General features: G+C 38.1%; 1 protein-coding gene across 1 annotated transcript in view; it reads left to right on the top strand.

The window, feature by feature from the left end:
• LOC111374659 (chromatin structure-remodeling complex protein SYD-like) overlaps window positions 1-16,616 on the top strand; it is a gene marked incomplete at its 5' end in the record, with an annotated part of 19,481 nt that extends 2,865 nt beyond the window's left edge. Inside the window, 18 exons of the mRNA XM_022997371.1 lie at window positions 430-546; window positions 837-917; window positions 1,124-1,231; window positions 2,722-2,891; window positions 3,690-3,768; window positions 3,856-3,956; window positions 4,461-4,543; window positions 4,827-4,855; window positions 4,974-5,081; window positions 6,572-6,741; window positions 7,540-7,618; window positions 7,706-7,780; window positions 8,678-8,775; window positions 8,877-8,984; window positions 9,613-9,670; window positions 9,784-10,014; window positions 10,183-11,737; window positions 12,833-16,616. Of these exons, the coding sequence (XP_022853139.1) occupies window positions 430-546; window positions 837-917; window positions 1,124-1,231; window positions 2,722-2,891; window positions 3,690-3,768; window positions 3,856-3,956; window positions 4,461-4,543; window positions 4,827-4,855; window positions 4,974-5,081; window positions 6,572-6,741; window positions 7,540-7,618; window positions 7,706-7,780; window positions 8,678-8,775; window positions 8,877-8,984; window positions 9,613-9,670; window positions 9,784-10,014; window positions 10,183-11,737; window positions 12,833-16,317 (6,735 nt within the window). The remainder of the gene's footprint in view (window positions 1-429; window positions 547-836; window positions 918-1,123; window positions 1,232-2,721; window positions 2,892-3,689; window positions 3,769-3,855; window positions 3,957-4,460; window positions 4,544-4,826; window positions 4,856-4,973; window positions 5,082-6,571; window positions 6,742-7,539; window positions 7,619-7,705; window positions 7,781-8,677; window positions 8,776-8,876; window positions 8,985-9,612; window positions 9,671-9,783; window positions 10,015-10,182; window positions 11,738-12,832) is intronic.
• Window positions 16,617-16,883: the final 267 nt, after the last annotated feature.

The raw sequence follows: 16,883 nt of genomic DNA, 5'->3' as shown, positions 1-16,883 counted from the left end.
ACTAGGAGAAAATTGGTCTGAATAACGGAAAGACTTGTTTGATATATCATCAGAAAAACTGAAGGAAAAGGCCCCCTTATCTGCTATGGTGAAGGTTTTTCCGAGGAACGTGATTACTGTAACAAATGTAGTTGGTGTCAATTGATAATACTTTGGTTAATTTGTTTGTTTCAGAACCTCGCTACCATTACTTGATACCTTTTGAGGAAAAAAATCTGTTCTAAGACTTACTTTTACTCTGCTTTTTGCCCCTCTTATGAGTAAAAAAAATTAAGAGATAATTGTTTCGACCTCTCTATTTATGGCTGTCATGCATTCATAAAATATCGTAGTTGTGATCACAAACTTTTATGCTTTACCGAAGAAATCATAACGTAATATCTGATGGCATTTTGATATCAGAAATGGTTGCTTGTCTTAATTTTTTAGGTCGAGCATGAATTACCAGAAAAGATTGAAAGGCTTATCAGATGTGAAGCTTCTGGATATCAGAAGCTGTTGATGAAGAGGGTAGAAGAGAATCTTGGTGCAATTGGAACTTCTAAGGTTTCAGTTTCATTTTATGAAATTCCTAAAACATTTCTGATATCTTTGTGCTCAGTGTACGTGTGCAGAACACACACACACACACACACACATATCCTTTTTATTTATATATTACCACTGGATTCAGCCCTTGTGTCATGCACATCCACATATTTATCCTGTAATTATTTATTCACGTTAATACATCAAGCCATATATTTTGCATCTGATAGACTTCTATTATAGTGAAGAATATGTGCACTGAAAAGTTGCCTCAGTTGTTTCTGACCTTAAACTCGCAATTTCATCAGGCTCGGTCAGTGCATAACTCTGTGATGGAACTGCGTAATATTTGTAATCATCCATATCTCTGCCAACTTCATGTGGAGGAGGTATTTATTTCTATCTTCAATTAGACTACATTGCTTTCTGTGAATGTTAAATGGTAACAAGATAAGTTATCTTAATAAATTCAAGCAATCAAAAGTAATTATCTCCTGGTTCTGCACTGTGCTGGACTTTAAGCATAGTGCAGACTTACAAATGCTTAGGACTCTACAACTGTTTAACTGAGATTTACTTTCGTTTCTTTAATTAGGTTCATGATTTTATTCCGAAGCATTATCTGCCTAATATTGTGAGGCTCTGTGGGAAGCTTGAGATGTTAGATCGATTGCTGCCCAAACTAAAGGCAACTGATCATCGGGTATGAAAATTCAATTTTATGGTTCGTGTTTAGTGTTATAGTGTATGAGTTTTTTTTTTTTTTTTTTCTCATTCTTTATCAGAGTTTTCTTGTATTTATCTTTTGTGATTCTGGAGTTCTGTTTAATGCTCTAGTAATATGTTGTATGATATGTCGAAAATTACCATTCTTTCACTGCACCTACATCTTTGATTTGATTACCAGTTTCATATCGCTTTTCTAGTAGATACTCCCTTTTATAGGTTAGAATCATTGTATTTATTCTTTGTTATGTATCACAATGTGCATTGATTTGTTTGAAGAAAATAACTGTTTCCTTCACTTTATGTGCTTGTCTTTTTTCTCGAAGTGATTTGGCTAATTTGTTCTTTCTTTTCTCCATTTCCTGTTTTCCATTTGGCGATCTATCTGCTTATTGATTTATCCCTTTTATTTTTTTGCAAGTTTTTGCTGGTGTGCAGTGTATTTTTTCCTTTGAGCGATGGGGTTGGGGGGTGTCTATTCATGGGTTTGTGAAAACATTCAGTAATTTTGATAGGCTATAGGTTACTTAAACCCTAAGAAGCACCGACACGGACACGGACGTGTCGGACAGGCTGACACGCGATTTTTAAAAAAATTCCGACACGATACATCGCCGACATGTTGATTATAAAATTAATTTTTTTTTAGTTTATTTTAATTTTATTGTCCAAAACATTTTATTCTTCCATAGTTGAGAATTTGGCATACTCCTTATTCACAATATTCTTTGGTAAAGGGGTAAAATGGTACAATGTCATTCAAACAAAATATTATATAGTATTTGATCAAAAGTTACAGCATCGAAAGATACAAAAAGTACAAGATTTTACAATTGTGGGCCCTACAAATTAAAATATTCATTGGTAAAGGGAGAGTTTTATCATTTCCAGCTGTCCCTTTTTCTTCTCTTTTTCTTCTCTGATTTCTTTCCATTTCTCAGACAAGTCAGTTCAACAGTTTCCATTTTTAGGCCAGGTCTCTTCTTCTCTTTTCTCTCTTTTTTCTTTCCTCTTTTTTTTTTCTTCCTTCCCAGACGGCCATGCTTCCTCTGGTTGCATTTCTTCCTCCAGCTCCGGTTGCATTTCTTCCCTTCAACTCAGCTGCCCAGCAATCCTCCGACACGCTGCCATCAACTCCGACACGCGTCGGCGACGTGTCGGAGGCAAATCGGTGTCCGATAAGCTGTCGCCGGCAGCGTGTCGGTGCTACAGAGCTTAAACCTTATCCCAAAATTATCTAACGGTTGCTTTGGAACCCTTGTGCCTGACCACAAAGGTTAAAGTCCCCTTTGTTCTGTAACTTCTGTTTAGAGAGACAAGAGGGAGGGGCTTACTCAGAATACCCCATTTTTTCCCATGAAATATTTTTCTTTCACCTTCTCTGATATGTGATTCTTTATTAAGCTTCCAGGGTACTTGAAGGTCTGATTCCACACGTTCGAAAATCTGAATTTTTATGTTCTGCAGGTTCTTCTCTTTTCAACAATGACTAGACTCCTTGATGTCATGGAGGACTATCTTTGCTGGAAACAATATAAATACCTTCGCTTAGATGGACAGACATCTGGGGGTGATCGAGGAGCTCTTATTGAGAAGTTCAATCAACCAGGTTCTCCGTATTTTATATTTTTGCTCAGGTAATAATTCAGCTTATCTGTACCAGTAGAATTGGATTTCTTTTAGATCTATAATTGACTAGACGGTTTGCATCAGTAAGAGGTGCAATAGTTGGGACTTCTAGAATCCATATGCAATGTTGGCTTGAGCAATCTTATGTAGTAGGCGATTTTTTAAATCTACTTTGATTGTTGCTACTGGCTCTAGGAAATTCTGAAACGTGTGTGGGTTGGATTGAAAAACTATCTGGTGATGGGGTCGTGTTGTTTGATTTTCTGAAAAAGGGAATTCAAACATCTAATATTTTGACTAGAATGAGGGACGTTCTGTCTTATTTATTCAATAATAATGCTCGAGAACATTGAGACCTGTTTTGTATCCAGTACAGTACGGCCAAAATCTGAATAATACACTCAAATCAACACAAAAATGCATTACAAGAAAGATGCCCGGTGCTTGAAGATCGAATCAGTAGAATAATATTTGCATTTCATGTCAGGAGCAGCAAAGTTAGCCTAGGGATCGCAAGTGGTCTTCAACACAAAATACATTACCATGGTTATCCTTAGTATTGTTACATTAGCATGTTAGAATTGATGAAAGCTAGATAGATATTGAGGGGGTCAAACTACTTAAAAACATAACTAAAGCAGAAAGTGGAGTTGTTATTGGGTCAATGGAGACCATGGCTCCCCTGGCCATAATGTAGATCCTTTCCACTTGAAAGATGTTTCATTGGACTTGTGCATTCAGTTGTAGTTAATCTTCAAGTTAGTATGCGTGTCTTGTTGCACTGACTCATTACAATTTGATTCCAGTATTCGAGCTGGAGGTGTTGGTGTAAATCTTCAAGCTGCTGATACAGTTATTATATTTGACACAGACTGGAATCCACAGGCAACATTTCAATGCTGCTCCTTTATCAAAATGTAAAACCATTGATATGAGAACTCAACATTTGCTGAAATCTTTCACGTTTCTCAGGTTGATCTGCAAGCACAAGCAAGGGCTCATAGGATTGGACAAAAGAAGGATGTTCTTGTTCTCAGATTAGAAACAGTGGGTACCTCGACCCTGGAGTTGCAGTATTTTTTTTTTAATTTCTTCCTGTCCACGAAATGTTAAAATTATGATGTTTCTGATATGATACCTTATCCAATATGGAGTTCTGACCTGAAGAACTTTGTTTGCTTACTGCTTCAATATTAATGCATGGTTCAACACCACTTTCTTTTTTATGATTATAATTTCCTTGAGGGATATTTGCTGTTTTGCTTGTGCTGATAATAGCACCCAGCTCAATCCTCACTCAAGTTTTGACATCTTTATGGGTTCCAATTTTCGGTACCTTAATATGATGAAGTTCCAGTGTTGGTGTTGTCTTTCCCTCAATTTACTGTTATTGAATTTTTTTGGAAGTGGATGCATAAGTATGGTACAATGGTTATTGTTAATGTTGCTTGAAGAGGCTGATTACGTTGTGCACCTTCCACTCTTCGAAATTTTTGAATTTTTTATATTGAAGAGGCTGATTATATTGAATTTTTGGCCGTTTTTATTAGTTTGCTGATTACATTACATTGTCACAGTTGTAGGAAGCCGGGGCACTTCTTGTATGATTGCCCAACAAAGAAACAGTGCACTTCTTGGAAAGATAAAGACAAGTCGAGAGGTAAATCAAGTGAAGGCAAGTGAACGTTACGTTCCGCAAGGGTAAAGGAGTTGCCGAGGATGAAGGAAACTAAAAGAGAATCTCCATGGATTATTTCTGCTTAATATTTTGCTTTGTTTGAAAACTTTCTTCTAGATTTAAGTTGATGTATGTATTTATGCAAGGTTTTATATACCTTTATTTGTAATGATATCAACCTTTAACTAAGTTAATGATGCAAGAGCTTACCTACTATTTTGGCTTATTGTTTTGGCTTAGTATTTTACTTCGTTTGTATTGTTAGGTGGCTTATTGTGTGCAGAATCATCCCAAGTAATTAAAAGGCAGAATACTGGCATTTAATACATAAAGGCAGAATCATCCCATAATCTCCAAATGCTTAGGACTCTACAACTGTTTAACTGAGATTTACTTTCGTTTCTTTAATTAGGTTCATGATTTTATTCCGAAGCATTATCTGCCTAATATTGTGAGGCTCTGTGGGAAGCTTGAGATGTTAGATCGATTGCTGCCCAAACTAAAGGCAACTGATCATCGGGTATGAAAATTCAATTTTATGGTTCGTGTTTAGTGTTATAGTGTATGAGTTTTTTTTTTTTTATTTTCTCATTCTTTATCAGAGTTTTCTTGTATTTATCTTTTGTGATTCTGGAGTTCTGTTTAATGCTCTAGTAATATGTTGTATGATATGTCGAAAATTACCATTCTTTCACTGCACCTACATCTTTGATTTGATTACCAGTTTCATATCGCTTTTCTAGTAGATACTCCCTTTTATAGGTTAGAATCATTGTATTTATTCTTTGTTATGTATCACAATGTGCATTGATTTGTTTGAAGAAAATAACTGTTTCCTTCACTTTATGTGCTTGTCTTTTTTCTCGAAGTGATTTGGCTAATTTGTTCTTTCTTTTCTCCATTTCCTGTTTTCCATTTGGCGATCTATCTGCTTATTGATTTATCCCTTTTATTTTTTTGCAAGTTTTTGCTGGTGTGCAGTGTATTTTTTCCTTTGAGCGATGGGGTTGGGGGGTGTCTATTCATGGGTTTGTGAAAACATTCAGTAATTTTGATAGGCTATAGGTTACTTAAACCCTAAGAAGCACCGACACGGACACGGACGTGTCGGACAGGCTGACACGCGATTTTTAAAAAAATTCCGACACGATACATCGCCGACATGTTGATTATAAAATTAATTTTTTTTTAGTTTATTTTAATTTTATTGTCCACAACATTTTATTCTTCCATAGTTGAGAATTTGGCATACTCCTTATTCACAATATTCTTTGGTAAAGGGGTAAAATGGTACAATGTCATTCAAACAAAATATTATATAGTATTTGATCAAAAGTTACAGCATCGAAAGATACAAAAAGTACAAGATTTTACAATTGTGGGCCCTACAAATTAAAATATTCATTGGTAAAGGGAGAGTTTTATCATTTCCAGCTGTCCCTTTTTCTTCTCTTTTTCTTCTCTGATTTCTTTCCATTTCTCAGACAAGTCAGTTCAACAGTTTCCATTTTTAGGCCAGGTCTCTTCTTCTCTTTTCTCTCTTTTTTCTTTCCTCTTTTTTTTTTCTTCCTTCCCAGACGGCCACGCTTCCTCTGGTTGCATTTCTTCCTCCAGCTCCGGTTGCATTTCTTCCCTTCAACTCAGCCGCCCAGCAATCCTCCGACACGCTACCATCAACTCCGACACGCGTCGGCGACGTGTCGGAGGCAAATCGGTGTCCGATAAGCTGTCGCTGGCAGCGTGTCGGTGCTACAGAGCTTAAACCTTATCCCAAAATTATCTAACGGTTGCTTTGGAACCCTTGTGCCTGACCACAAAGGTTAAAGTCCCCTTTGTTCTGTAACTTCTGTTTAGAGAGACAAGAGGGAGGGGCTTACTCAGAATACCCCATTTTTTCCCATGAAATATTTTTCTTTCACCTTCTCTGATATGTGATTCTTTATTAAGCTTCCAGGGTACTTGAAGGTCTGATTCCACACGTTCGAAAATCTGAATTTTTATGTTCTGCAGGTTCTTCTCTTTTCAACAATGACTAGACTCCTTGATGTCATGGAGGACTATCTTTGCTGGAAACAATATAAATACCTTCGCTTAGATGGACAGACATCTGGGGGTGATCGAGGAGCTCTTATTGAGAAGTTCAATCAACCAGGTTCTCCGTATTTTATATTTTTGCTCAGGTAATAATTCAGCTTATCTGTACCAGTAGAATTGGATTTCTTTTAGATCTATAATTGACTAGACGGTTTGCATCAGTAAGAGGTGCAATAGTTGGGACTTCTAGAATCCATATGCAATGTTGGCTTGAGCAATCTTATGTAGTAGGCGATTTTTTAAATCTACTTTGATTGTTGCTACTGGCTCTAGGAAATTCTGAAACGTGTGTGGGTTGGATTGAAAAACTATCTGGTGATGGGGTCGTGTTGTTTGATTTTCTGAAAAAGGGAATTCAAACATCTAATATTTTGACTAGAATGAGGGACGTTCTGTCTTATTTATTCAATAATAATGCTCGAGAACATTGAGACCTGTTTTGTATCCAGTACAGTACGGCCAAAATCTGAATAATACACTCAAATCAACACAAAAATGCATTACAAGAAAGATGCCCGGTGCTTGAAGATCGAATCAGTAGAATAATATTTGCATTTCATGTCAGGAGCAGCAAAGTTAGCCTAGGGATCGCAAGTGGTCTTCAACACAAAATACATTACCATGGTTATCCTTAGTATTGTTACATTAGCATGTTAGAATTGATGAAAGCTAGATAGATATTGAGGGGGTCAAACTACTTAAAAACATAACTAAAGCAGAAAGTGGAGTTGTTATTGGGTCAATGGAGACCATGGCTCCCCTGGCCATAATGTAGATCCTTTCCACTTGAAAGATGTTTCATTGGACTTGTGCATTCAGTTGTAGTTAATCTTCAAGTTAGTATGCGTGTCTTGTTGCACTGACTCATTACAATTTGATTCCAGTATTCGAGCTGGAGGTGTTGGTGTAAATCTTCAAGCTGCTGATACAGTTATTATATTTGACACAGACTGGAATCCACAGGCAACATTTCAATGCTGCTCCTTTATCAAAATGTAAAACCATTGATATGAGAACTCAACATTTGCTGAAATCTTTCACGTTTCTCAGGTTGATCTGCAAGCACAAGCAAGGGCTCATAGGATTGGACAAAAGAAGGATGTTCTTGTTCTCAGATTAGAAACAGTGGGTACCTCGACCCTGGAGTTGCAGTATTTTTTGTTTAATTTCTTCCTGTCCACGAAATGTTAAAATTATGATGTTTCTGATATGATACCTTATCCAATATGGAGTTCTGACCTGAAGAACTTTGTTTGCTTACTGTTTCAATATTAATGCATGGTTCAACACCACTTTCTTTTTTATGATTATAATTTCCTTGAGGGATATTTGCTGTTTTGCTTGTGCTGATAATAGCACCCAGCTCAACCTCACTCAAGTTTTGACATCTTTATGGGTTCCAATTTTCGGCACCTTAATAGAGGATTAATACTTGTCCATGACGGATTATGGTTAATTATTATTTAGCGTTGCTGTTCTCTTGCCAGGGAGTACTATGATAAACAAGCTGTCAAATTAAGAAGTTCTACTTGTTTAGCAAGTTAAATCTTTCATGCCTCTTTACTTATTTCTAAAAACTATTGATTGAGCAAAACTTAATTTTAGAATCGAACTAGAAGAGTTTCCAAAGAATAGTATCACCAGTTATAGATGTTCAGAGCCTCATATTTGAAATCCTAATGATAAAAATGATTTCTGAAGGTAGATGAGAATTATAACTGTGTTGAACAAGTGGATGGTTGTTCCCTTAATATAGCTCGACACGACAACTTTCAAGATGTATTCATCCAGCTTTATTTTTATATTTAGTATGGTAATATACAAGTCTATAATGGTTCAAACCCCATTTATTGGTTCAACTTCTAATTATAGTTTAGTGTAGTATTATATAAGTTTATAATGGTTCAAACCCCTTATCTTGTATAGGATTTTCAATTACTTTTGTGCATGTATCTGGTTTTAGAACTTACCTTTTCTGAATAATCCAACATCTGTTCTGATATCGGATTACTCTTGAACAAGGTCCAAACAGTGGAGGAGCAAGTTAGAGCTGCTGCTGAGCACAAGCTTGGGGTTGCCAATCAGAGTATAACTGCTGGTTTTTTTGACAATAACACTAGGTAACTCGGGTATTTGTTAAAACTAAAGAACAGTGAAAAGTATGAGCAGTTTTGAGGTACATTTGATGTATTCTGAATAAAATCTGTATATTATATCTCAGTGCAGAAGACCGTAGAGAATACCTGGAGGCTCTCCTGCGGGAGTGCAAGAAAGAGGAAGCTACACCTGTTTTGGATGATGATGCACTAAATGATCTTATTGCACGCAGGTAGATATTTTAATCTGCTCAACTCTTTGCATTGGTTAATTGACAACCTTTCCTAAAGTCAACACCTTAGTTAAAATAACTGAAGTTGGTGCAATAGGTATTTGTAAGACCAAAATTCTTGAATTGTAACAACCATTTTGGTTGTGCCAATTTTATATTTATCTGTTACCTTATAATCAGATGGGTGGTTGTCATTCAAGATTTAATCAGTGTAATGTAGTTTTATGTCCTCCGTCAAAAACTGTTATCTTTCTATCCTTATTAGATTGATTAATGAAGTTTTTCTATCTTCCCTGTTTAAAACCATCGTTCTGTACATTTTATTGAACATGCACGTGCTGTGTTAGGTACCTTATGGAAGCATTGAGGTATTCTGCATCTCAAATTTTCTTTTCTTTGTTCCCTCCTTTAATCTCATTTTCGTGTTATAAATATGCAAAATTTTCTACATATTTGTAATTAGTTGCATAGTTATTACCGCTTAGCATTAGGCAACCCATCTTCCTCTGTTTGGCTGTTGCTTGGTAGCCCCTGAGCATTTTTCTGTGTTAATATTGGCCTAACAATATGATTTCTATACATAACCATGTATGTTAAATAATTTTTTCCTGATGATATTGTGATGTAGTGGATCTGAAATTGATATCTTTGAGTTGGTTGACAAACAGAGGCGAGAAGAAGAAATGGTGATCCCCGAAATCTTCACATTCATTGTGTTTATCCTTATTTGTAGGTTTGATACTATTTTTAATAATATTACTCAGTTCTTTCTACTCAAAACAGCTGTAAAAATTTGTAGGTAGCATGGCAAAATTTATTTGGCGGGAAATTGGTAGAGAACTCTGAGTCTGTACCTCCTTTTCCTTCTCGGCTTCTAGTGGATGATGACTTAAAACAATTTTACAAAGCCATGAGGATATATGAAGTACCAAATTCAGGTGTCGGATCTAATGCTGCAGTGAAGCGTAAAAGTGGGTCTCACGGAGGCCTTGATACCCAACACTATGGAAGGGGCAAACGAGCAAGAGAGGTTTGCTTATATTTCTCGACATGATCTTGAATGCATTTTCTATTTTTTTTATTTTTTATGTTCGCCAATATGTATCCAATAACTTGCATTGCTGAATGATGCCGTATCATTCCAATAGAAATAGAACTTCGTTTGCAGTTCTAACTTTTTTGGTGGTTTAATTTTTAGGTCCGCTCGTATGAAGAGCAATGGACCGAAGAGGAATTTGAGAGAATGTGTCAATCTGAGTCTCCAGAATCTCCTATAACGAAGGAAGTAATGACTGGAAAGATACTGCCAATGGGTACAAGTGACTCTGTCATGATGATGGGTGAAACAAAAGTTCCAGCATTACCTCAGCTTACCGAGCCACTGGGACAACAAATCAGAAATACTACGTTGCCATCTAAACGTGGCCGAGGAAGGCCGAAAAGAACGACGGAAACATCTGTACCAATTCCTCTGCCTTCGTCTCTAGGGGTGCGAGCTTGTGAAGAGCAATGGACTGGAGATAAATCTGAGAGGATTTGCAAAACTGAATCTCTGGAATTTCCAATGATGGCGGAAGAAATGACTGGAAAGATGCCACCAATGACGACAAGTGGCTCCGTTGTGGGCAAGGGTGAAGCACAAATTCAAGCCATTGTGGTCAAGGGTGAAACACAAATGCCAGCAGGGTCTCAGCTTTCTCAACATAAAACAGCTGAGTCACTCACACACCAAAGCAAAGAGGCTATACCATCATCCAAACGCGGCCGTGGAAGGCCAAAAAGAATGACAGGAGAAACTACTTCACCTATTCCTGTTATTGCATCTCTAGGAGCTGGAAAAGTGGATGAGAGCTCCAAGGTGGAAACAGCTCCTATGGTACCAGCACCTGATTCTTTACCTAGTTTTACCCCTGTAAGAAGTATCACTGGAACGATGCAACAGTTAGGAGTTGTTCCCAACTCTCAGCCAACTGTTTCTCCTTCTCTTACTCCTGCTCCTCAGTCTGCTGCTTCCCCCACTCCATCTGGGCGAGGTAGAGGACGAGGTCGAAAGCCTCAAACAGGAGTAGAACCTCCCAGGCGCAGAGGAAAAAGACAGACCACAGTATTACAAGCTGTTTCAGTAACTGCCTCACCATCTGGGACTGGAAAACCTGACATGGGAATACAGGGAACAACCATTTCTAGTTCTACAGTCCCTCCGGGTACTGGCCCAGTATCTCTTGGTCCCGTTACAAAGGAAGTACTTAAAGGACTGAGTTCAGTTCCATCTGTTATTGCTCTTCCTTCACCTTCTGACTCAGGTAAATTGGGTGTGGGGTCACGAGTTCCCATTTCCAGCCCTCTGAAAGTCCCTGATCAAAATTCTGCTCCTGGTACATCTGTTGTGGCAAGTATTGGTCAACAAGAAACTGGCATTGTGTCTGCTCTTACATCACAAGGAACCCCTATTCTGGCTTCTGCCAATCTTGGTGCACCCTCTATTACTCCTTCCCTATCTGTAACAAAGCATGGAAGAGGAAGAGCGCGCAAAGCTCAAATTGGAGAAGAGACATCCCAACGGAAACGTAGGAGGCGGGAGCCTCTCATAGCTGTTGCGAATCAAGATTCAAATTCAACTGCACTTCTAGAGACAAAAACTCGTAGGAAGGCCAACGCGATTAAGCTGGGGAATGAGTCTCAGGAACTGGCAAATGCAAGCCAATCTGTTCCTCCTGGCTTTGACAGCATTTATACGGGACAAATCCCTCACAGTAAGCTTCCTGTTGAAGTAGATTGATCAAAATTTTTACATGCTAATGTGCTTCTATGCCAAAGTGATTTATGTCCCAAGTTGAATGCCAAACAGTTGGTGGAATGCATAACAATATTTATAGGTGGTGGTGGAATTTTCCTACCCATACTGTGGCATCATTTCAAACTGTCATTCTGAAGCAAAAACCTGTTTAGTTCTATTAATAATTATTGATCATTTTGAAAACTATTGATACTCCTAAAATATCAAAAAATATTTATGCTAACATTTATGCAGTGGCATAATTGATATCCATTGTTAAAATATTTCTCTTTCTACATTTAAAGATTACCATAAACATCAGAAGATTAGATATTAATTTTTCTTTTAATGAACGTAATAGTGTCCTTTGAGTTCTTGAAGCTTAACATAATTGTCAAACTGCATGAATTCTCACTCAGCTTTTTCACTTAGTCTTATTGAAAATTATTGTAAAATGGAAAATAATTACTTTACCCCAGCAGATGATGAGTGTACTAGATAATGCGAATCTAAAGTTTTTCTAATTATAAATTTTGAAGATAATAATCTAGTACAAATAGAAGAAAATGTGATGTGAAATTAATTCACAGCATGGAGTTCATATTCAAGGGATACAATGGAGAATGCCTTCAATTAAATTTTATTATGACTTATTAATGGGGCAAGTAAAAAAATAATTTAGCTCATATGAATATTTTCTCATTACGTAATCTATTTCTAGGTCGTGTAGTATTTTTTATTTTATTTTTTTATTTTTTCGCATATTCACATTCTATCAGTATGAGACAGGCTTTATTGGATGAAATTCACATTTCTGTTGACTTTGCTATTTGTAAGTTCTCATATTTTCTTCTTTTGTTTGTGAAAGATATGCTTCCAGATATTATTTTAGAGAATCTGCATTAGTGACTTGAGAAAAGGGCAAGCCCCCAATTTTAATTTTTACAGTAATGTGTATTCACATGCAATCTAGTGAAAAGCTTATGAAGTTGTGATGTTAATCACGTCTCTAAATTGTGAGTCCTGGCCAGTGCACTAATTCATAATGATAAGACCAAATTTATGACTGCAGTTTCTACTATAGATGCAGACGTTGCTCTAGACAAGTCTAAGGATCCTTACCAGGAAGGACCAGAACAAAATGCAGGTGAAGTCCTTGCATCAAAATCTCAGGCGTGTGAAAATTTGCCGTCATCTTCATCAACCCAGGAATTACCAGTTTCAGCATTGAGCCTCCCATTGTCAGAGTCCAGTAATCTGTGTTTGAGAGAATGTGTTGTACAACAAGATAATAGAGATCCATTAGGGGATAGCTCCATTGCTTCAAATCCCGGGGTGCCTGAAATTTTTAATAATCCTGAAATTTCTGTAGGTGCCCCATGTTTACCAATAGTCGGCAGCACTTCTGTTGAGGTGACCAAAGACCAAACTTTAAATATTGAAACCACCAAGGGTGCGTCCACCTTTGGGTCAACGGTTCAGGATAGTGATTATGAAAAATCTGAATCTCGACAGGGAAACGTACCTGATGAAATTATTGAGTCTGCCAAGAATCCTGAACCGGATAAATCAATAGCCTTAGATAATTTGTCTATTGGAGCAGAAGTCAGCAGCATCTCTGTTGAGATGACCAAAGATCAAAGTTCAAATACTGGAACCGTGGATGCTGCACCAACTTCTGGGTCAATGACTCTTGCTGGCGACAGTGAAGAGTGTGAACATCCATGTGGAAATGAAAAAGACAAAATGGTTGAAAATGCCACTAGCCTGAATCTGGATGAATCCATAGCCTCTGATGATATGCCCAAGGGAAAAACCAATTCAATTTATAAGATTTCGAAGGACAGAACTGATAATGAATCTTGGGAAATAGTTGTTGAAGATGAAAAAGACAGGATTCTGGCCGAGGGCTGTGTTTTAACTCAATCATCTATTGAAGTTGAGGTTCAGTCTTTGGAATCTGAACAGAAAAAATTTAAGCATTCGTGTGAAAAGGGAGGTGCAGAAAAGAAAGAAAGCGAAGATACGACCAAGGTTTTTGATACAGAGCCTGAGTCTATTGTGAGTCAAAGCATACAGAAAGAGTCATTTCCAATACTATCTTTGGAAAAGGTGAATTTGTCTTCGGAACAATTAGAAAGTGGAAGTCATCAGATGGGTGCCTCACTTGTTTCAAAGTCTGAGGAGGTAGAAATTGACAACAACTCCGTCAAGGAAGATGCAGAAGAAAAAAGAAGAGACCTCATTCCAGGTGATGCTCTTCTTTCACTATCCGAGGTTGGTAACAGTCAATGCTTGGAGTCATCAACTTTGAATACAGAAGTTCCAGATGATGATTTTCTATCAAAGGAATCCCTTGCCCAATGCGAGGAAAAACCTGAAGTTGGAGAAGGGAAAGTTTCTGACCTAAATGAGGTCAACTTGGAAGGCACTGAGGCTTGTAGAAGTGAAATGAAATCAGCTGCTGTTTCGTCTGAAAGCATGGAAGATTTGGGGCCAGCTTCTGAGGAGAAATCACCATCTTGCATCATGGAAAGTTCCAAGATGGAAGCTTTAAATGTTGAACCTCAAATGGTGAACTCAGAGAGTGAATTTCTGTTAAATTCTGTTGATGATGTGGATGGTAAAATTCCAGACATGGACGGAGCTGTCTCAAATCCTGAACCTGAAATAGTGAAGTTCAAGAGTCAATTTGTGCTAGATTCTTCTGTCGATGTAAAAGCCTGTGAAAATTCCAAATTAGATGTCACTGTTGTCGCACATCCTGAACCTCAGTCCGAAAGTCAATTTTTGCTGGATTCTGCAGTTGATGCACAAGGGAGTAAGAATTTTGTCTTTGATGAAGCTGTTGCTTCAGATCCTGAACCTGAGTCCAAAAATCAATTTGTACCGGATTCTGCAGTTGATGCACTAAGGAGTAGGGAGTCTGGCTTGGATGAAGCTGTTGTCTCAGATTTGGAATCACAGTCAAAGAGTCAATTTGTGCTAGATTCTGCAGTTGATGCACCAGGGAGTAAGAATTTAGGCTTAGATGAAGCTGTTGTTTCAGGTCCTGCACCTCGGTCCAAAAGGCAATTAGTGCTGGATTCTACATTTGATGCACAAGGGAGCAAGGAGTCTGGCTTGGATGAAGCTGTTGTCTCAGATCCTGAACCTCAGTCGAAAAGTAAATTTGTGCTAGATCCTGCAGTTGATGCACAAGGGAGTAGGAATTTTGGCTTGGATGAAGCTGTTGTCTCTGGTCCTGAACCTCAGTCTGATGGTCAATTTGTGCGGGATTTTGCAGTTGATGCTCAAGGGAGCAAGGAGTCTGGCTTGGATGAAGCGGTTGTCTCAGATCCTGAATCTCAGTCGTGTCAATTTGGGCTACATTCTGCAGTTGATGGACAAGGGATTATGAATTCTGGCTTGGATGAAGCTGTTATCTCGGGTCCTGAACCTCAGTCCGAAAGTCAACTTGGGCTGGATTCTGCTGTTGATGCACAAGGGAATAAGAATACTGGTTTGGGTGAAGCTGTTGTTTTGGGTCCTGAACCTCAGTCCCAGAGTCAAGTTGTTCTAGATTCTGCAGTTGATGCTATAGGGAGTAAGAATTCTAGCTTGGATGAAGCTGTTGTCTTGGATCCTGAATCTCAGTCCAAGAGTCAATTTGTTCTAGATTCTATGGTTGATGCTCAAGGGAGTAAGGATGCTAGCTTGGATGAAGCTGTTGTCTCGGATCCTGCACCTCAGTCCCAAAGTCAAGTTGTGCTGGATTCTGCAGTTGATGCGCAAGGGAGTAAGAATTCTGGCTTGGATGAAGCTGCTGTCTCGGATCCTGAACTTCAGTCCAAAAGTCAGTTTGGGCTGGATTTTGCAGTTGATGGGCAAGGGAGTACAAATTCTGGCTTCACTGAAGCAGTTGTCTCGGATCCTGAATCTCCGTCGAAGAGTCAATTTGTGCTAGATCCTGCAGTTGCTGCACAAGGGAGTACAAATTCTGGCTTGGATGAAGCTGTTGTCTCGAATTCTGAATCTCAAACAGCAAAGTCTGAAAATCAAGTTGAGCTAGAACATTTAGTTGATGCTCAAGTGAGCGAAAACTTCAAGAAGGACAACACTGTTGTCATGAATCCTGAACCTGAAAATATGACATCTGAAAGTAAATTGGCTCTAGATTCTGCAGTTGATTTACAAGTGAATAAAAATCCTTATGATGATGCAGTCATTTTCTTGAATCCTGAACCTCGGACAATGAAGTCCAAGAGTCAAGATGATGTTTCAGAGAACAAAAATTCCAACGTAGATGAAGATGCAGTTTCTAAACCTGAAGAACCTCAACCTAGTCAAACTGCCAGGGATGGAGTAGGTCTAGAGCAACTTGGTGAAGGAAACACAGTAAGAGACTCTAACATAGAGACTGTTTCTCTTGCTGACAATCTGATGGATGACGTGCCATGTGACACGTCATCAGTTCTTGGTTCCCATTCTAGTATTGATGATTTGGCTCTGGCAGCAGTTACAGACAAGTGCTCTAGTGCGACAGAAAATATTGCTAAAAATGATCCACAACAATGAATGGCCTTTGATCTGTAAACACATTATAGATCTTACTCTGTTTATGTGTATATTTAGAACGAGGATGAGTTGTAGAAAGTATCTTTATTTTTTTTGTTATCACTTATCATAATTTGCTTTGTCTTGTTCGTGGCTCAGTAAGATCTATCAGCCTATGAGACTGAGGTTTTCCATCGCTGAATTTAGTGCGCTCAGAAATGCTACTCGGTAAGCTCGGTAAATATCTTCTGACAATTACCTGTCGTTTTATTTCATACTGTTTTGAGCCCGAGGAGGAGAAATGGTATTCTTATTTGGTCTGTCGTGATATAATCTCTGTATTACTGCACACTGTATTTGTTTCAGTTAAGTCGGTCATTTAGAATTCATTAGTTAATGATCTGGACCAAATTTGATGTCAAAATCACGAGGCTTTTAAGCCTTCAAGAGCGTTTAGATGACACTGAAGTATGAGCGGGCAAATATTTTGTACCATGTGTTTTAGTTCTTATTTGTTGCTTCCATTGTTTACTTAGCAACCTGAAACTCTGTTTTGGGGGGGGGGGGGGGGGTTAAATTTTTTTTTT

Source organism: Olea europaea, unplaced genomic scaffold, assembly GCF_002742605.1.
Source record: "Olea europaea var. sylvestris unplaced genomic scaffold, O_europaea_v1 scaffold1273, whole genome shotgun sequence".
In the NCBI taxonomy this organism is placed as follows: Eukaryota; Viridiplantae; Streptophyta; class Magnoliopsida; order Lamiales; family Oleaceae; genus Olea; species Olea europaea.
The sequence above is the reverse complement of the archived record's forward strand: the minus strand, read 5'-3'. Positions and strand labels throughout refer to the sequence as shown.